The 23,170-nt window shown below is 32.4% G+C and overlaps 1 protein-coding gene across 13 annotated transcripts in view; it reads right to left on the reverse strand.

The window, feature by feature from the left end:
* LOC149488327 (uncharacterized) overlaps window positions 1–23,170 on the reverse strand; it is a 302,595-nt gene that overhangs the window by 50,997 nt on the left and 228,428 nt on the right. Inside the window, exons 5-8 of one of the 13 annotated variants that reach the window (XM_089694998.1) lie at window positions 8,169–8,293; window positions 7,678–7,781; window positions 7,191–7,251; window positions 6,685–6,700 (exon numbers count right to left, since the gene is read on the reverse strand). The exons of 8 other annotated variants lie outside the window; for them this stretch is intronic. In XM_089694998.1, the coding sequence (XP_089551124.1) occupies window positions 7,218–7,251; window positions 7,678–7,781; window positions 8,169–8,293 (263 nt within the window). In that variant the 3' untranslated portion in view covers window positions 6,685–6,700; window positions 7,191–7,217. Of the gene's footprint in view, window positions 1–6,493; window positions 6,701–7,147; window positions 7,252–7,677; window positions 7,782–8,168; window positions 8,294–10,635; window positions 10,931–11,784; window positions 11,833–17,809; window positions 18,064–23,170 lie in introns of those variants that run through there. 4 more of the 13 variants (XM_089694982.1, XM_089694996.1, XM_089695011.1 and 1 more) reach the window with 4 other exon arrangements.

Genomic DNA, 23,170 nt, shown 5'->3' on the forward strand with positions numbered 1-23,170 from the left:
GCTGAAAGATAGGACAATTCAGTATGGTAACATTTATTATCGTTAGATCTTCGAATGGAATAAAAAAAAAGAATTAAATGCCAAGAAAGATAAAATTACCCAGTATGTTCACAACTTCAAGGGCCCATAAAAAAATAAAATCACATAAAAAAAGTTTTCCATTTGGCTTTTAAAAACTTGCTCTATCTATCAGGTAGCTACCCTAAAAATTTCATTTTATTATTCAGAAGGCTTCGATCGAAAAATTGAAATCTAAATTTGGTACGTGCAAAAGTTGAATTAACATTATGATTAATAAAAACAAATTAAAACCAATAAATAGGTGTTTAATTACCAGAATTTTTTTTAAATAACCCCGCTGTTGCTCAATGCAAGTGCGACATCACCGTAAAAAGTTGTCTTTTAAATGCTGAATGCCCTATTATCATTTTTAATGGTTTCTTCTGAATTTCCGGGTTATTTCGTTCAAATTGTGGCATTCTCTCAAGTAGCCGAGGTCTTTTTAGTATCCCCATTGAAACAAATCAATGGGGTTTAGGTCGAGGGACCATGGAGGCCAGGCTTTAAGGCAGGAGTCACCGGCGCATGCGCAGGCTGCAACAACCAATCCATCTTTCAGGGTATCTTTGCCCTTTAGCCTGGCCTCCACGGTCCTCGGACATAAACCCTATTGATTTTTTTCCGTGGGGATACTACAAAGACGAGAGACTGCCACAATTTGGACGAAATTACCCGGAAATTCATAGTAGCAGAAGAAACCATTAAAAATGATAAAAGGGCATTCAGACATTTAAAAGACAACTTTTTACGGTGATGTCGCACTTGCATTGAGCAACAGCGGGGTTATTTTAAAAATTTCTGGTAATTGAACACCTTGTTATTGGTTTTAATTTGTTTTTATTAATCATAATGTTAATTCAATTTTTGCACGTACCAAATTTAGATTTCAATTTTTCGATCGAAGCCTTCTGAATAATAAAATGAAATTTTCAGGGTAGCTACCTGATAGATAGAGCAAGTTTTTAAAAGCCAAAAAGAAAACTTTTTTTATGTGATTTTATTTTTTTACGGGCCCTTGAAGTGGTGAACATACTGGGTAATTTTATCTTTCTTGGCATTTAATTCTTTTTTTTATTCCATTCAAAGATCTAACGATAGTAAAAGTTACCATACTGAATTGGCCTATCTTTTAGCTTAGCACACAAAAAAAATCAAGCATCTACCGCAATAATTGACGTCACCATGAGTGAAAATCTCATCGTACTCGGCGATAGGTGAAAAATTGAAAAAAAACGTCATAACTCCGAAAATACGAAAAATCGCATAACATACATGGGGGTGATTCGGATAGCCCTCTAGGTCTTCTACCTCCCAGCTTCCGTATATCACTACTTTTTGGGACACCCTGTATATTATAAAATAAAGTCTTTCGCGTCTGTCTGCCTGTTCGCATAAACTCAACTAACTTCTGCACCGATCAACATTCTATTTCCACCTATGGATAGGAATTTTTGAAGTGAAACTTCTTTAGACGCGTTGAGATTAAAATTTCAAGTTCGCAACATGTCAATACCGTCATTTCATGGAGTAAGTCGACGATCTTGGTATCTTTGTATCTTGCCAAAGAAGTTTTCTGACACGTGTTGAAATCTTCCTAATAATGGTTATGTACTTGACGTGCCTTCAATATAATACTATTATGAGTCGTGACAAAGGCAGTACACCCTCTCTTCTTTCTCACACATCGCCATCTCACTCTGACCCCTTCATTCTGGTGTACTGAGAACCTGTGACCTCCCATGAGCAGAGAACGTCTACCCGATGACGTCATCTCAAAATATACTGGAAGCAAATTGGTTATTGCACATGTGTGAACACTTAATATATTTATGTAAAGAGGATATCTTGGGATTTTTTTTAGCAATTTTGATAAAATTAAAAATGCAAAAGCAATGGGTATTTTATTACATAAAATATTTATTTCTGTTAGTCTTTTGTATACATTTTACCTATATTTTGTCATAGTTAAAGCGGTTTCATTATGTTATTAGACATACTTTTTTATAGAGCAAATTCGGTTCATAATGTTATTCGGGGAATATGTAGGTGGTAAAAGAAAATACTTTTTTTTTAAGTTAATTATGTTTTTTACAAAAATAACATTCAGTTTTATTTAACTTCAACTAAAATCAGCATCAGTGAGTAACATTACAATTAACATTTACTCCTAAACTAGCTCTTTCCCGTGGTTTCGATTGCGTAGTCAATAGAAATTCTTAAGGCAATGATATGTTTCACCGTGGTAACAAATTTCGTATATAACTTTCTAAATTCTTGTCTCCTAAATATCCAGACATAAATAATATAATAATAGCATAAATTGCCTCGCCATAATTGCCCCGTTGCAGTTGCGACGTAAAACAAACAATTTCACTTTCGCATTAACAATATTAGTAGGACTATCAGCATTATAACACTTTAAAAATAACAAAACAACTTAACTGTCCAATGAGTCACATATGACTCATGATGAACTTTTGGAATAAGTTCGTGAGTCACAAGTCTCATTTTTTCAAGCTTCTTTGGGGTATATATTTTTAATGAACGTGGAGTGATATACTAAATATAATTACGTGAACGTGTGTCGAAAAACCTAACCTTCAAGAAATTGAAATAAATTTTCCCAAAAGTTTTATACATTATCTGTGGTAGGTTTGTTCCTATTTGTTCGAAATAAAACAAAAATTAAATTAAATTTAATTAAATTTGTAAGTATTAGTAGGAGAACCAATCAACACATGTTTTTCGTTGTAGCAATCCAAACAAAATGCTTTTTTACATGCTTTGCACTCTGTGTGCACTTGTTTAGCTTTTCGAGCCAACTGCCCTTGAATTTTTAATTTTTCATAGCAACCGGTACATCTCTTTCGAACTAACTTATTGTTTGTAGTATTACGCGGAATTTCTTGAAGTCTATGGCGAGAAGATGAACTAGAAACTGAAGTTCTGGGAGTCAGAGAAAGCGAAAGTCTTTGAGGCACGTTACTTTCTGTAGTTCTCGCTGCTGGCCCTAGAAAATGTCGAACTAAATGATCTTGTTCTTGCAAAACAGACAATTTAGGACATTGTGATGCCAAATCATTGTAAATGCACCTAGCATTTATTACAGCAACTTGAAACTCAATCAATCAAGTTTTATTGTCTATAATTATGTGTACACATATGACTCATTGAACTTGGGAATAATATTTTTTTTATCCCACGCTCATGAGTCATATATGAGGCTAAAATATAAATTGAATAAAATAAATGAAACCAATAACTATTTTTATAAAATGTAATTTATTAAGACAATGTGAATGTAATTAACCTTAATGAAAAAAAAACTGATGGACGTGGACCAGTTTTATATTGTATTTTAAGGGGACAGTTAAGTTGTTAAGATAAAATAATGCAATTGGAAATGATGACGAAGTATAACTAGATTTAAAAGCCGACAAATCACCCTTCCATTGTTACGGTGCTTTGCGATAATAGTACAGGAGACCGCGGCATATAGACCGATCTCATAACCAGATAATTTATGAAATGTAATATAAACAATTATGCATATGGTCGCTTGCCCATCAAAAAGTGTTCATGGCATAGTTGTGCGTCTGGGTGTTAATTATCTATATAAGTACTTATTTAAAATGATATATATGTATGTTTATCAGACATCCATAACACAAGCGAAAGCTTAGTATGGGATCAGATCGTGCCGTGTATGAAAAATGTCATGAAATATTTATTTATTACTTATTATTTAATGATTGTGCCCCGAAAGTGTCATAATACGACCATCTATGACCATTATCCTGGCTCTGCAGCCGCTTGCCTTATTGTCCTTATTGCAAACCCATCGCGTCACAGGCCCACTGCTTTGTACTCGTCGAAATCTGTAGTTCCCAATCTGTAGGACTGTCTTCCCTTTACGAGACACCGTGAACACAGCTTCTGAAACCATATTCAAGTTTAAACAAAATATTCTTAGTCAAGCTGAAGGAGAATCCGTCGTGTCTATGTCAGCCCGGAGTAGAGGAGACGGTTCCTCACCTGTTACTCGAGTGCCCAATTTTTGCAAGCAATAGATATGCTATTGAGCAAAAATTGGGCATGGCGATGACGGGTGAGAATCTGCCTTCCGCCCTGGGGGACAAGTGTAGGGATACTTTCTTAAAATATTGTAAATATATTGTAGAAGTAGTGAATAAGCGAAACAATGGCGTGTGATTCTGTGATATTATGGGATAGTTTGAATTTTTGTAGCGTTTATTGTATTTATTTACCCAGTATTTTAATATTTTTAATATTGTATTTTAATTTATGTATTTAATGTAAATAATTTTATTTTTAATTAATTATGTCTTTATAAATTGTTTTTTTGTAAATAAAAAAAAATGTAAATAATGTCTCTGGACAATATTCCAGAGGTGGCGCGAACAACCTGTGATGGCGGGTGCCTTTAAAAAAAATATCTTTTATTGTCAAAACTAGCTTATCGCCCGCGGTTCCGCCCGCTTTGTCTAAAACCTAATAAATTATATACTAAAACCTTCCTCTTGAATCACTCTATCTATTAAAAAAACGTAGTTTTAAAGATTTAAGCATACAAATGGTCATAGGGACATAGGGACAGAGAAAGAGACTTTGTTTTGTACTATGTAGTGATAGTGATATACTTGTAGATAACAAATAAAAATACAACAATGTAAACATTTTCAAACTATCATTTTATCAATTCATGTCCTAAAAATGATCATATTTATTAACCATTTACCAATTTTTTAAACAAAGGACTTAAATAAAACATTGGAAATCAATTTAAATACCAAAATTAGTAAAAATTTCAATAAATAATTTCAAAAAAATTTTGTTCATAATATTTCAGTATCGAAATACATCTTAGTACTACCAGTAGGCTGTAGGACTACATTACCAGTTCATAAAAATATTCATTCTTATATATGCGGTTATTTGAATTTAATAATTACAAGAAGCATCTTTCCATTGTGGCTATGCTGACCTAAACCCATTTCACTTCTACATTCCTTACCTTCTTCTTAATATAATCTCGAAACATATTAATAAAAAGCGCTCAAATTTTGTACCATTATATTACCGTTTATTTGGAACTTCAACACACAATTCCACATGCAAAAATATTTCATTATCATTAATTAGAAATTCATCGTTCATTCTACAATAATTAATGATTATGTTCATAAACAAAAGATACTAATTCATTATCCATAGTAATGATACGGGCCTTACAGCCCTTGGCAACTCTGGTGCACATCCAGCGCCCTTTAGGGCCCTTACTGCCAGACCACTTGTTGTACCTGTACTTGCCCATTTGTATAGCCGGCTTACCCTGCCTGGATGTTGTGAATATAGGCTCGTCTGAAAAGAGATTTATTTTTATTCCACCCACTTCACTTCTACATTTAGGTACTAGCTATCTTCAAATATATTTTTCCGAATACATTAATAAAACGCGCTCAATTTTTTTACCAATTAGGCTTCACGCTAACTGGGAGTGTCATGTGTTTTCCACACCGCAATACCGAAATACCTTATGGAATAAGGCGGTAGTTTTAGTTTCTTCGAATCTTGCCAAAGAAGTTTCACTTCTGACATGTGTGCTCGGCACACACTCTTTTAATATTATATTTAAAATTAAATAATCTTAAATAAATAAATAATCTGTACCACTTTTAATAATCAATTTTGTTTTATCCCGGTCGGGCCCAACGAGCGGCTAGAACATAAATAAAAAGCCCTTACATATTTAGGCCGCATCTATTTAAAACTTCAACACAGTTAATTCTACAATAATTAATGATTATGTTCATGAACGAAAGATACTAATTTATTATCCATAGTAATGACAACGGCCTTACAGCCGTTCGCAATTCTTGTGCATACCCAGCGCCCTTTAGGGCCCTTACTGCGGGACCATTTGTTGTACCTATACTTGCCCATTTGTATAGCCGGCTTACCCTGCCTGGATGTTGTGAATACAGGCTCGTCTGAAAAGAGATTTATTTTTATTCCACCCACTTCACTTCTACATTTAGGTACTAGCTATCTTCAAATATATTTTTCCGAATACATTAATAAAACGCGCTCAAATTTTTTACCAATTAGGCTTCACGCTTACTGGGAGTGTCATGTGTTTTCCACACCGCAATACCGAAATACCTTATGGAATAAGGCGGTAGTTTTAGTTTCTTTGAATCTTGCCAAAGAAGTTTCACTTCTGACATGTGTGCTCGGCACACACTCTTTTAATATTATATTTAAAATTAAATAATCTTAAATAAATAAATAATCTGTACCACTTTTAATAATCAATTTTGTTTTATCCCGGTCGGGCCCAACGAGCGGCTAGTACATAAATAAAAAGCCCTTACATATTTAGGCAGGATCTATTTAAAACTTCAACACAGTTAATTCTACAATAATTAATGATTATGTTCATGAACGAAAGATACTAATTTATTATCCATAGTAATGACAACGGCCTTACAGCCGTTCGCAATTCTTGTGCATACCCAGCGCCCTTTAGGGCCCTTACTGCGGGACCATTTGTTGTACCTATACTTGCCCATTTGTATAGCCGGCTTACCCTGCCTGGATGTTGTGAATATAGCTTCGTCTGAAAAGAGATTTATTTTTATTCCACCCACTTCACTTCTACATTTAGGAACTAGCTATCTTTAAATATAATTTTTCCGAATACATTAATAAAACGCGTTCAAATTTTTTACCAATTAAATAATTCTTTGAATCTTGCCAAAGAAGTTTTACTTCTGACATTTGTGCTCGGCACACACTCTTTTTCATTTATTTAAAATTAAATAATCTTAAATAAATAAATAATCTGTACAACTTTTAATAATCAATTTTGTTTTATCCCGGTCGGGCACAACGAGCGGTTAGTACATAAATAAAAAGCCCTCACATAATTAGGCAGCATCTATTTAAAACTTCAACACAGTTAATTCTATAATAATTAATGATTATGTTCATTAACGAAAGATACGAATTCATTATCCATAGTAATGATAAGGGCCTTACAGCCCATGGCAACTTTGGTGCATACCCAGCGCCCTTTAGGGCCCTTACTGCCAGACCACTTGTTGTACCTGTACTCGCCCATTTGTATAGCCGGCTTACCACGCCTGGATGTTGTGAATATAGGTTCGTCTGAAAAGAGAGATTTATTTTTATTCCACTCACTTCTACATTTAGATATTAACGTTTCTTAAATTTAATTTTTCCGAATATATTAATAAAACGTGTTCAAATTTTTTACCAATTAGAATCACCATCCCATCATTCTTTTTTATTTATTTAAACTTAAATAATTTTAAATGCATAAATAATCTATACCACTTTTAATAATCAATTTTGTTTTATCCCGTTGGGACGGAGTCGCGACGAGCGCCTTGTAAATTCATAAATAAAAAACTCTTAAAGTCAAACATATTATTGAGCATCATATCTATTAAAAAAAAATGGACACAGTTAATTCTACAGTCATTAATGATGGTGTACATTAACGCAAGATATTAATTTATTATCCATAGTAATGATATGGGCCTTACAGCCCATGGCAACTTTGGTGCATACCCAGCGCGCTTTAGGGCCCTTACTTCTAGACTTCTTGTTGAACCTGTACTCGCCCATTTGTATAGCCGGCTTACCGCGCCTGGATGTTGTGAATATAGGTTCGTCTGAAAAGAGAGATCTCTTTTTATTCCACCCACTTACTTCTTAGATTAGCTTTCCTCAAATTTATTTTTTCCGAATATAATAATAAAAGGTGTTCAAATTTTTTTCCAATAAGGATTCATGCCATCATTCTTTTTTTCTTGGTTAAATTTAATCTTAAATAAATAAATAATCTATACCACTTTTATTAATCAATTTTGTTTCATCCCGGTCGGGCGGAGTCGCGACGAGAGGCTCATATATATAAATAAAAAGCTCTTAAAGTCAAACATATTATAAAGCATCGTATCTATTAAAAGATGGACACGGTTAATTCTACAGTCATTAATGATTATGTTCATTAACAAAAGATATTAATTGATAATCAATAGTAACGACAACGGCCTTACAGCCCATGGCCACTCTGGTGCACACCCAGCGTCCTTTTGGGCCCTTACTGCCAGACCACTTGTTGTACCTGTACTTGCCCATTTGTATAGCCGGCTTACCAACTTGGATGTTGTAAACGTAAATTCTGAAAAGAGATCAAGTAGGTAATATTCGCATTAGGTACTAGCTGACGTAGTGACTACTGATCGAGAGACTCGAGGGTCGCCTGTTAGTAAGCAACCACCATAATAATTATTAATCCTCTGTTTATGTGTAAAAAATAAAGAAAATATGAATACGGGATGGACTAGAATAAGGAAAATTATACCAACCACAGAGGCCTCGATCATCGTAAGAAATATAGCTCATATGACTCGCTGATGTTCCTTCAACCTTAAAACATGACTTTCGAAGGTGAAAATATCTCAATATAAATAGGAATATATTATAGGAATAAGTCGAATGAAAAATACATATCTATTTATCCTTTTTTAATAATCATTTGTGTCCTAGTTCTAAATTAATATGAGAACAGAATAGTAATAAGATAAACTCTCGTAAAAAAATATTCATTAATGATTATGTTCCATATTTACAAAAATGATTTCATCATCATGCGTTTTCAGTTTGGCTCTACATCGTGTAGAGGCTTTAATACAACTCCATGGAATGACTACTCCATCTTTTGAAGCATGGTTTGCTCTTTTGAATCTGTATTTACCTATTTGTATGATAGGCTTTCCTCGTTGAGATGTAGTGAAGACTGGTACTAAAAATAAAAAAATAAAATCATGGTTACATCAAAAATAAAAAGCCAAACGAAAGGGAAGTGAATAAAAGGGGAAAGGCATAGATTGGAAATCTTCTCTTATATGGTTTTTTAAAAGGCACAGCCAGATAAACCAATTATAATACAGTTTTATTTATTTACTGTGTAATAAGGTAAGGTAGGTATTTTTTATTTTTCAATATTAAAATTTTAATCCCTAACTAATTACAATATTTGGTATGTTTGTTGTATATCATTATTTATTACACATATACCTATATGTCGTATTTTAGTAATACGACTACTGTATCGATAAATAAGGAAACTCAATAATTATACTTGTACCTGATGCAGTGAGCAACCACCATAATAACTATTAAGTCTCTGTAAATGTGTAAAAAATAAAGAAAATATGAGAACGGGATGGACTAGATTAAGGAAAATGATACCACCCACAAAGGCCTCGAACATCGTAAGAAATATAGCTCATATGACTGATGTTCCTTCAACCTTACAACATGACTTTCGAAGGTAAAAATATCTCAATATAAACAGGAATATGCTATAGGAATATGTCCAATGAAAAATACATATCTTTTCATCCTTTTTTAATAATCATTTATGTCCTAGTCCTAAACTTGATGAGAACAGAATATAAATCAGAGAGTAAAAAAAAATGTGTGCGAGTATTAGTGTACACACGTAAGAAGTGAAACTTCTTTATAACCAAATTTTTCAAAAAATAATTTACTATATGCAATTTGACAGAAATACGTCAAAACACGCGTGGTAGGGATAAGAACAAGATGGCGCGTAACGGAAAAGTATCACGCGTAACGAAAAAATGTTACACTTAATTTTTTTCCAACCCCGATAAAGAAGATTCACTTCAAAAAATATTTGTTAATGATTATGTTCCATATTTACAAAAATGATTTCATCATTATGCGTTTTTAGTTTTGCTCTACATCGTTTAGAGTCGTTAATACAACTCCATCGAAAGATCATTCCATCTTTTGGATCATAGCTGGTTCTTTTGAACCTGTATTTACCCATTTGTATGATAGGCTTTCCTCGTTGAGATGTAGTGAAGACTGGTACTAAAAATAAAAAAATAAAATCATAGTTACATCAAAAATAAAAAGCCAAACGAAAGGGAAGTGACAAAAAAGGGAAAGCCATAGCCATAGATTGGAAATCTTCTCTAATATGGTTTTTTAAAAGGCACAGCCAGCTAAACCAATTATAATACAGTTTTTTTTATTTACTGTGTAATAAGGTACGGTAATAATAAGCTAAGGTAGGTATTTTTTATTTTTCAATATAAAAATTTTAATCCCTAATTAAAATATTTTGTATGTTTGTTGTATATCATTATTTATTACACATATACCTATATGTCGAATTTTAGTAATACGACTACTGTATCGATAAATAAGGAAACTCAATAATTATTCTTGTACCTGATGCAGTGAGCAACCACCATAATAACTATTAAGTCTCTGTAAATGTGTAAAAAATAAAGAAAATATGAGAACGGGATGGACTAGAATAAGGAAAATGATACCTCATACCACCCACAAAGGCCTCGAACATCGTAAGAAATATAGCTCATATGACTGATGTTCCTTCAACCTTACAACATGACTTTCGAAGGTGAAAATATCTCAATATAAATAGGAATATGCTATAGGAATAAGTCGAATGAAAAATACATATCTATTTATCCTTTTTTAATAATCATTTGTGTCCTAGTCCTAAATTTATATGAGAACAGAATAGTAATCAGAGAAACTCAAGTAAAAAAAAATATTCATTAATGATTATGTTCCAGTTTTGCAAAAATGATTTCACCATTATGCGTTTTTAGTTTGGCTCTACATCGTATATAGTCGTTTATACAACTCCATGGAATGACCACTCCATCTTTTGGAGCATGGCCTCTTCTTTTGAACCTGTATTTACCCATTTGTATGATAGGCTTTCCTCGTTGAGATGTAGTGAAGACTGGTACTAAAAATAAAAAAAATAAAATCATAGTTACATCAAAAATAAAAAAGCCAAACGAAAGGGAAGTGACAAAAAAGGGAAAGCCATAGCCATAGATTGGAAATCTTCTCTTATATGGTTTTTTAAAAGGCACAGCCAGCTAAACCAATTATAATACAGTTTTTTTTATTTACTGTGTAATAAGGTACGGTAATAATAAGCTAAGGTAGGTATTTTTTTATTTTTCAATATAAAAATTTTAATCCCTAATTAAAATATTTTGTATGTTTGTTGTATATCATTATTTATTACACATATACCTATATGTCGAATTTTAGTAATACGACTACTGTATCGATAAATAAGGAAACTCAATAATTATACTTGTACCTGATGCAGTGAGCAACCACCATAATAACTATTAAGTCTCTGTAAATGTGTACAAAATAAAGAAAATATGAGAACGGGATGGACTAGAATAAGGAAAATGATACCACCCACAGAGGCCTCGATCATCGTAAGAAATATATGACTCGCTGATGTTCCTTCAACCTTACAACATGACTTTCGAAAGTGAAAATATCTCAATATAAATAGAAATATATTATAGAAATAAGTCCAATGAAAAATACATATCTTTTCATCCATTTTAATAATCATTTGTGTCCTAGTCCTAGACTTGATGAAAACAGAAGATTAATCAGAGAAACTCAAATAAAAAAATATTTGTTAATGATTATGTTCCATATTTACAAAAATGATTTCATCATTATGCGTTGTTAGTTTTGCTCTACATCGTTTATAGTTGTAAATACAACTCCATCGAATGATCATTCCATCTTTTTGAGTAAGGCTGGTTCTTTTGAACCTGTATTTACCTATTTGTATACTAGGTTTTCCTCGTTGAGATGTAGTGAAGACTGGTACTAAAAATAAAAAAAAATAAAATCATAGTTACACCAAAAATAAAAAAGCCAAACGAAAGAGAATTGACAAAAAAGGGAAAGCCATAGATTGGAAATCTTCTCTAATATAGTTTTTTAAAAGACACAGCCAGCTAAACCAATTATAATACATTTTTTTTATTTACTATGTAATAAGGTACGGTAATAATAAGGTAAGGTATGTATTTTTTATTTTTCAATATAAAAATTTTAATCCCTAATTATAATATTTGGTATGTTTGTTGTATATCATTATTTATTAATCGTATTTTAGTAATACCACACCCCGGACACTCCATACAAAATTATCATTTTGATAGTCACACTGTAGAGACTGCAAATGTGTGTGTTAACGCTTTATGGTTGGCACATTTTTGACTAGCTTAAAAAAAGCGTTTTTCTGATGAAATTAATGTTGTCAATCTTCGTTGCGTATCGTCCCTGTAGAAAAATGTGGACCATTTTTAGCCTGATCGTGCGGGGTGAGGTAAGTGTTTAATTTTGGCGGGAGGCGGAGAGTGTCCGTTCTGTAGCGTTTAGCTACTATTATGTATTCTGTGGTAATACGACTACTGTATCGATAAATAAGGAAACTCAATAATTATATTGTACCTGATGCAGTGAGCAACCACCATAATAACTAGGTATTAAGTCTCTGTAAATGTTTAAAAAATAAGAAAATATGAATACGGGATGGACTAGAATAAGGAAAATGATACCACCCACAAAGGCCTAGAACATCTTAAGAAATATAGCTCATATGACTGATGTTCCTTCAACCTTACAACATGACTTTCGAAGGTGAAAATATCTCAATAAAACAAACAATATAAATAGGAATTTATTATAGGAAAAAGTCCAATGAAAAATACATATCTTTTCATCCTTTTTTAATAATCATTTGTGTCCTAGTCCTAAATTTATATGAGAACAGAATAGTAATCAGAGAAACTCACGTAAAAAAATATTCATTAATGATTATGGTCCATATTAGAAAAAATGATTTCATTATTATGCGTTTTTAGTTTGGCTCTACATCGTGAAGAGTCATTAATACAACTCCATGGAATGACTACTGCATCTTTTGAAGCATGACTTGCTCTTTTGAATCTGTATTTACCTATTTGTATGATAGGTTTTCCTCGTTTAGATGTAGTGAAGACTGGTACTAAAAATAAGATCACAGTAATATGAAAAATAAATTCAAACGAAAGGGAATGCTATAGATTGGAAATCTTCTATTCTATTACATAATATATTTTTATCCAAGTCACAGCTAAACCTAAATATTTAAGTAAAGTTTTTTTTTTTTACTTTAATATATAATATGGTGTAGTTAAATAATAGTAAGGTACATTCGTATTTTTTATTTTTCCATATAAAAATTTAATCCCGAATTACTATTGGTATGTTTGTTATATATGGGTAAGTACATGTCGTATTACTAATACCGTATTGATAAATCAGGAAACTCAATAATTATACTTGTACCTGATGGTTCGCAAAGAGCTGCCAAATTAAACTCAACAATTACAAAAAACTCATCAAAAATAAAAAAAAATGTCAAACGAAAAAGAACTTTGTATACAGCATGTAAACAATTTAAACAATATTTAATACCGTTCGTACATTGCCATCAAATATCGTTCATCCCGCATAGCATAATTATTATCATGCGATATTATATCACTTGGATTATTCCCATGCGACGTCAATGCGTTGAGATTATGGCCATGCGACGTCAATGCGTTGAGATTATGGCCATGCGACGTCAATGCGTTGAGATTATGGCCATGCAACGTTGTACTAGGATTAGAGCCATACGTAGCTTGACTACGAGTCATATTTTGCGTGTGATTATGCCCGTTTAATACTTTTATTATAACATCGTCCTCCATAACCACAGTGGCTCTGCAACCGAACTTTACTCGGAAGCAAACCCATCTTATTTTGGATCCTTTACTCGAACTATGTTGAGTGAATTTGAAGCCGTTAAAATATAACGCCGGTCGCCCCTTCGCGGTCTCTCCAAAAAATACTGTTAGATAATAAGATTATTTGAGAAACTTATACATTAAATAAATATTTTATAGTCCAGAATCAATTAATTAGTCTGAGAAAGTGATAGTAAATTAACATGGGTAATCCATCAGGTCATATGTAAATAATATAAACAATACTAACATCCTGGAAATAGTTTCCATTTATTTACAACAATTCACATAAATTTGTGCCCACCCACAATTTACTTAACTAACAATTATTTTATATGTAACAATTATTTTATATGTTACAATTGAAATTCGTACATCGAGAGACATAATATTTATAGTAAAAGATATAAACATCTCTTTTATTTGTGACAATAGAAATAAATACGAGACAATGATATTATAAGTAAAAAGGAGTAGATAGGATACAAACCAAGAAGCTTATATCTAATACACTGGAGATTTCAGTATGAACATTAACTTGTAACAAGAAAATATGACGTTGAATGACGCCTGTATGTTTTTTTATTTAACTTGCCAAGTTTGGTGTGAAAGAGATAAAAAATCTCCAGTGTATGATATAAGCTTTTTGATACCAACACATCATTCGATCTTCAAACATTGCACACAATTCACACACGATTAGACACAAGTAAGATGGTATGATTCAACTAGAGAAAGGGAGAAAGAGACAACTGTCAATTCCTAAGTTGCCACATTTCAATGTGTCGCTCCCGGAGCGTATTTAGCCTATGTACCTTTCTCTCGACCTTTCTACGTACAATATCATTGAGATAATCGACATGTCAATTATTTAATTATTCGTGACAATGAAAATTGTATCGTTTCAACACTAGGTCGCCTTGCGTGACAACGCGGGCTCGGCATCCATTGTTCTTCTTGGTACAGATCCACGATTTTGTTTGATTGTCCAGCCGTTCATTGTACAAGCCGTACCGTTGTTTGCCGATACAGAGAATTCTTCTGCCATTCCTGGAGGGCTCGAAGTAAACCTCGATATCTGGGTAAAGCAGTATATTTATAATAGATGTCATAGAATGCATTATAATTATCTAAATCATTATTGCAAGTAGACTGTGTGAGACTTTAACTTTTACTATAGTAAAACTTTTTGGAACAATAAGTTGCAGAATTTTAAGGTTCTAAATTTTAAGGTTTTAAGGTTCTAATTCAGGATGAGTACCCAATTTCAGATTCAAACCAGTTTCTTTATTAATAAATAACAACAATGATATGAACAAATCATGGTTTAAGCGCACATTTAGTTTATAATTTATAAAAAAAAATTTGCACGCACAAGTCGTCCTTCTGTTAAAAAGAAACAAAAAGCTATATAAAACCCTTTATTTAATTTAATAAAACTTAAGAAATTCACAACGATTACTTATCAAATATTATATAAAAAATGTTAACATATAAATGAAAAACTTTTAATTAGTAGTGTTAGTTTAAGAGCACGATTTAGTGGATTACTTTTCTAGCTTACTGGACCATAAAAATAGTAAGGAAATTATGTCAAAGTCAACATTATGTTAACCGTCGTTAAGTCAGTATATCTATATATTAGTAATACAATAATACAATATTTTGCATAATACATATTATTCATTTGTTATATAAAATCTTCTTATATATAAAAATGAATCGCAAAATGTGTTGGTAAGCGCATAACTCGAGAACGGCTGAACCGATTTCGATAATTCTTTTTTTATTATATTCCTTGAAGGACGAGGATGGTTTTTATGTAGAGAAAACGTAAATATGTACCACGGGCGAAGCCGGGGCGGACCACTAGTGTAACAATAAAATCATTAAATTACTTCAATATGCAAGAAGTTAATAAATTTTCCATAATACATAAATGACCTAGGAATGCTTAAGCTTTCCACATGTCACCGTAAAGATGGCCGTCTTATTGCGGCCGCTATATGCTTTCCTAGGAAACAAAAGCTTTATAACATCTAATATTTGTGCAGGTTTAATTTATACAATTATTGTTTTCTTTTCTTTCTAAATATTGTTATACTAGATTTCCGCCCGCGGCTTCGCCCGCATTTTCAAAGGAAAACCCGCATAGTTCCCGTTCCCGTGGGATTTCCGGGATAAAACCTATCCTATGTGTTAATCCAAGTTACCCTCTATATGTGTGCTAAATTTCATTGTAATCGGTTCAGTAGTTTTTACGTGAAAGAGTAACAAACATCCATACATCCATACATCCATACATCCACACATCCATACAAACTTTCGCCTTTATAATAGTATTAAGATTACGTGACATATTAAAAAGGATTTGTCCAGTGTGCACTTGCTTATTAGCATTAAATACTAATATATTTTTATTAATAATTAATGTATAAAACGAGCACATATTAATAACATGATAATATTACACTATTATAACAATACATTAATAAGTAAAACATGCCTTATTGCTTTTATGGAGGATTTTTTGCAGAACACTTCTTACAATTAGACGAATACCTTAAACATGTTTTGGATTAAGTATAATATTTATTGTCAATAAATTTATTCTACGAAAAATATAACAAAAACGAATGGACGTGTATACGAACTTATATCAACATCATTGCTAAAGTCTATTAATTGCAACAGTACAACCATAACCATAAAATATTTAAAACCCGGTCACAGCGAAACCGACCTTAACTAAATCAGCACGTTGTGCTAAACGATCCTTATTGCACTGTTATAAGACTTAACATCGATTAGCACTCATATGGGCGATAGGGTTGTGGGTGCCGCACACCCTGGTGATTGCGTTGTCTATAGTATGTAGGGAGGCTCTACACCCAGCCTTGGCCTTCACGCAGACCCATCTGGACTTCATACCGTGTTTGGTCACACGGTTGAACCGGTATTTACCGATCATTATAACTTTGTTCCCTCTTTGCGATTGCGCGAACACCGGTTTTAGATCTGGAAAGAAAGATCGGTTTTAATACCGTTTCGAATGATGTGATTTTTATTAAAGTGTAGAGTAACTATTAAGTATTTACCTATTTACAAAAATACATTTTACATTGTGTGTTTCATTTTATATATGTGTAGGTACCTAAGTAAGAATATAAAAAAAGCTAAAGCAATATTTTCAATGCATTATAATATCTACCTAATGTTATATTTGTTGAAAATTTAAAGATTCAGTAATTATTATAGTAAAACCTATCTAATCAACAAACAAATGTGTATACAAAAACCTATGCACGAGGAATTGATAGAAAATTAATGTAATTAATCAAATCTTTTAATAATTAAAATGTTAAATAAAACATAGAAATAATCATCACGTTCCCACTGCTGGGACACGAGCCTCCTATGAGGGTACGGGCCATAATCCACCACGCTGGCCAAGTGCGGGTTGGCGGATGACACATATCGTCGAACTTTTGATTCTTCGACATGTCGGTTTCCTCACGATGTTTTCCTTCACCGTTCGAGCAGTGGTGATGTTACAACATGCGCAGATAACTTGAAAAATCGATTTATTTCCTGCGCGCTCGCTTGGACTCGAACCCCAGACTTATCGATTCGAAGTCCGATAGAAATAAAATACCAATTAATACAATAATTTAAGAGTTCACTTTATTTTTAACATACCGCTCCGCTCTACAGATAGGTAAGTATACACACAATAAGCGAGACGAACACATTATTTTTTAAATAACTTACTTACTTAACTTACTTACTTTAATTATAAAGATAATTAAAGATAGAAAATAATAAGAAATATCACACAACTGTATCGGAAATGACAAACATATATCTTGCTGTTGGTTGCATTAGTGATGAAAAATGCCCCTTATGACTTGGATGGACCAAGTCACACACACACAAAAGACGCAATATCGTTTTTATTATAACTGCTAGAAGGTTTAGATTCCAACACCATACATACAAATCGACTAGAACATCCTTCCCATACATGTTCTCCTGGTACTTTATTTCATTTTCCTCACATGTTCCCCTGGTTTTCCAAAATTTGTGCACACATTGGTAGCGTGATTATGGGTGTTCTTCACCGATACAATGTCACTACCGTATGTTAAGACTCGGTAATTACACCTCCACTTGTTGCACTTCCATGATACTTTGTCACCGTTCACGTAGTTCCTGTGGAATCTGAAGCCCTGGTAGTAGAACACCGTGCCACCATTTTCCCCTGGTCCGAAGTAGAAACCTGTGAAGAAATATTAAACCAATTTTAATCTTCTAAAACACAAAAAGACCAGTACTATCACAATAATTTTCAAAATACAGCGATTTCTATTCCTAAACTATTTAAAAATCTATAAAATATAGTTACTTTCTTTAAATGAACTGAATAAATAAATATTTTTATTATCTGTTTAACAGGTAAGCATACTGCCCTTACATAGACATGTGATAAAGTTATTAGTAAAAAATAAATTGCCGAGATACTTTGTTTATTCTTGGGAAAAATAAAAACACAATAATATACGATTACCTTTAATTCTGCGTCTTCTACGTAATATATATTTATAATAATTTAACATTTTCCTGATATCAACAAGCTCGCCAATAATACCGTGATATAAACATTGAGTTACTAAGTACTACGTACTAGAGAGGACATCGCTACTACACTATTTGTAAAACGAGTTAGAGTCAATCGTCTCATACTTAATTTTTTTTTGTTACATTGATTCGTTTTAATTGATAAGTTTATTCATATTTTTTAATAAGATAAACAATATTTATTTGTTACATTGATTGGTTTTAATTTATAAGTAATAAGAGGCAGAATATCTACAAATTGTATGACTCACTAGCCGCCCCGCGCCGCACACAGATTTTGTTCGTGGTGTCCTCTCTATACGTAATAATAATACCTCAATGGATAAAAACTTTATTTAATAAATACTATATTTATTTACGTCAAAACAAAATAGTAGAAAATACTACAAAACAACATAATATGATTCTTGATCAAAAACTTAATTACGTATCAACAATCAATTACAAGTATTATTTTATAAATAATATTTATAAAATATTATTATAAATAAAATATTATTATTAAAGTATTATTTTATAAATAATATTTATAAAATAATACTTGTAATTGATTGTTGATACGTAATTAAATTTTAGCTTTCCGCCCGCGTCTTCGCCCGCTTTGTCTAAAACATAATAAATTATATACTAAAACCTTCCTCTTGAATCACTCCATCTATTAAAAAAAACCGCATCAAAATCCGTTGCGTAGTTTTAAAGATTTAAGCATACATAGGGAAATAGGGACAGAGAAAGCGCCTTTGTTTTATAGTATGTAGTTATGATGATGATAGACAGAAACAAATGCATTTATGGATACTTTCAATCCATTTTGTTTTATCATCGCAAAATAATTTAAAAAATAATAATTTTAATTTTAATAATTATTAACGTAATTTCGTAAATTACAAAATAATAGATACAAATTTAAACAAAAGTAAGAAGAAGAATTATAGCTATAAAGTTGAAATTTCTGTAGCTGTGTATAATTCCTATATAGTTACATATTATATTACTTGAGATCGTTATATAAATTGAATATTTAGTAGGTCATGCAAAATAAATTTAAATGATCAATAATATCATTATGACCGACATAAAAAAAACTCACTGAAAATATTGCTACGACGAGAACAATATTTTTGTTACGCATTGGACAAGTATAAAAATAATATTTTAAAACAAAAGTATATAGAATACATTTTAAGCAATACTATATGGCATAATATCACGGAATGTGCACAACCTTTTATACAATTTGCCTATAACCCTGTCAAATTAAACATTCGAAATAACGATAATTGCGATAGAGCCAAATTTTGGTGGGGAGCTGGGATTTTTAAAGTAAAACTTTTATTACATCGTCTCAAACTTTTTGGTCTGTGTAGCGCATGTCGCGTGACGGTCGGCTGCCGAGTAGGTATAAAGCAGTGTTCGGATTCATTTTCGTACAAATACGATAATTTTGTGCCTTATTTTTCACTTTTACCGTGGTTTCATAAAACCACACAACATTTTTTAGATTTTTCTCGAATTTTCTCGATATTTCTCGAAATTTTATATAAAAGTACCTCAAACTAGAGAGTTCTAGATCTTATAATTCTCTACAAAAATCATCTCCCATGATTTCTTTACCAAAAAATTCCAATCCATTCCTTAGATATCACGATATAAAGAGACACATTATTCTGCACCTACCAAAATTAGGCTCTGATTATGTCTGATTTCACCGGATTACGGGTCGTGGTTATGTGTACTCTTGACCGAAACAATTTCATCACCGTACGTCATGAGAACCGCTCTGCACCCTTTCCTTTGCTTCAAGCATCTCCACCGTCCCTTCAAGCCGGTCGTTGTGTGTAGACTGTATACGTAACTGTCGAGTTCTATGTGTTGTGTGGTACCTTTTGTCCTTATGTACACTACTCCTATAAGAGGTTTAAGATTTATTATTGACCTTTGAAAATTAATTTTTTTTTTATATGAGAGCAGGTAACTGAATTTGAAATATTTTGTTGAACTTGTATTGAAATGTTATATTTCAGTTGTAGATTATTTATGTTTTTATAGATAAAAATGTGCTGATATTATTAACTCAATTAGTATAGATTATTATCTGTAGAATCTAGATTTCATATGGATGTTTGTTACTCTTTTACGTAAAAACTACTGAATGGATTTGAATGAAACTTTACCACAATATAGCTTATACATCAGAATAACACATAGGATAGGTTTTATCCCGGAAATCCCACGGGAACGGGAACTATGCGGGTTTTCCTTTGAAAACGCGGGCGAAGCCGCGGGCGGAAATCTAGTATTTAACTAAACTTAACCTTCCGATACAATTATTAAGATTTTTCTTATTTAAAATACTAAGGTCTAAATGAATGTTAAAGAAAAACCATTGTATCGTTTCCAATAATGTATTTACAATTTTATGAATGCTTCAACCGACGTCAAAAAAGATGAAGTTCTCAATTTGACTGGGTGATTTTGATGACTCGTATTTTATTTCATATTTAAATTTGGTCTTTTTCCGACAATTTGATGAATTAATTTTTTTGAAAGATAGAGGGCCGATTTTTCAATGCTTGGATAAAACTTATCCGTCCAATAATAATTACACGATAATATTAAAATGTCACGTAAACTGTCAAATACGGGCAATTAGAATACGTTTTTAAAATGGTAGTTTTATACATTATTCGACGAATAAGTTTTATCCAAACATTGAAAAATCGGCCCAGAAAGAAATAGATTTTTATTATACAATAAAATATAAAAGACTTAAAACTAAACTATAATTTAGTTAAATAAAAATCAATGTTTTTTTGTCCATAAATAGTTTATTAGTGTAGTTATAGCAACAATAATCAGGTCTGTACAAGAATCATCATTTGCTTGTGACTGTATTCATGGTCTGATTGCATATAATTCATATCTTTTCGTTCATAGCTTCTTTATTAGTTCATCAATTTAACTTTTGTAAATATTATGCGCCATAAATATACTTTAACACCAAAATAGTACCTACAAATAATAAACAGACGTGTAGCACTCGGGGACTGCCGCGGTAAAGCTATTGCATAGCATGCCTTCAAGCCACACCTCCGTGTCCGTCGGAGTGGGGAGCGTGAGGTTTTTCGATAGAAGCAATGCAATAGCTTAAAAGTAAAAAAAAAATAGTCGAATAACATAGTGAATATTGCATACTTCAGAATAGTATTGTATGACATTATTGTCAATTTAAAACGAAGGCATCTTGTAGACCGGACTCTCAGTGGAGTTCAGCGAACATCTCCTTGGAGCCTGCTCTATTGGTAGAGTCTACTGTGTCCATTTACTTGCAACTACATAAGCAACTTTGTTCAGTTCAGTATTCTGAAAATCTTGTTTTATACATTTTCAGCGCCGTTTTTTGTCGTAGTTGGGTTTTAGTTTTTTTTCTTTTTATTATTTGGACAAAACTTAATGTGTATGTGTTTTCTTAACAAAAACCTTATCATCCACGGTAACAGCGAGCACATTACATTTCTTGGAGGTGTGTTTTGTACATCTCCACGTTATTTTGTTAGCCATCTCTCTCACTTTAAAATATTTATATCCGTTGTGAATTAAATTCCCTCCACTCCTTACAGTTTCAGAATATATCGATGGCAATCCTGAAAAATATAAGACGTATATTACTACTGTTTTTGTATGAAAATAATGTATTAAGTTACTTAAAATTAATTTGTTTGATTACTATGGCAAGGTATATTTCATTAATCCATACTAATATTATAAATGCGAAAGTAACTCTGTCTGTCTGTTACTCAATCACGCCTTAACTACTGAACCAATTTGCATGAAATTTGGTATGGAGATATTTTGATACCCGAGAAAGGACATACGCTACCTTTTATTGCGAAATATGTACCACGGGCGAAGCCGGGGCGGACCACTAGTTACATTCATAAAATGATATAATAATATGAATATCTATTTGTAGTTGTCTTCCGCTTTTTTTCAGCAGAATATTATCCTAGCAACTATGTATAACTATAATAATAACTGGGGGGGGGGGCAAGTATCTCGCCTCGCGGCGGTGCTGAAAAAAAAAGCTCCGGCTGAGTAGCCAGACGGCCGGAGTCTAGGGCGACTGAGTGAGAAACCTACGGATAATAATAAATTATTATTATGAGTTATAGAATTAAAGGTCAATTTTTAATTTACGATTACGATTTATACGAACTATTTAATAGCATAAAAAAATGATAAAATGCATAGGAACCAGTTCCATTGAAATAATGCATAATAAATAGCTTTTAATTATTATTAACTAGTGGTCCGCCCCGGCTTCGCCCGTGGTACATATTTAGTATCCTATGTCCTTCTCCTGGCTCTAAACTACCTCCCTGCCAATTTTCAGCTAAATCGGTTTAGCCGTTTTTGAGTTATAAGTTGAGTAACTAACACGACTTTCTTTTATCTTCTAATATTATATTATAAAGGCGAAAGTTTGTAAGGATGTATGGATGTATGGATGTATGGTTGTATGGATGTATGGATGTATGGATGTTTGTTACTCTTTCACGTAAAAACTACTGAACCGATTACAATGAAATTTAGCACACATATAGAGTGTTACTTGGATTAACACATAGGATAGTTTTTATCCCGGAAATCCCACGGGAACGGGAACTATGCGGGTTTTCCTTTGCAAACGCGGGCGAAGCCGCGGGCGGAAATCTAGTATAGGTATATAGATTTATTGGTTGCTCGGG

This window comes from Colias philodice, chromosome 5 (genome assembly GCF_061535455.1).
Source record: "Colias philodice isolate Cphi_HAF_F1 chromosome 5, ilColPhil1 Martin Lab GWU primary, whole genome shotgun sequence".
NCBI classification, from domain to species: Eukaryota; Metazoa; Arthropoda; class Insecta; order Lepidoptera; family Pieridae; genus Colias; species Colias philodice.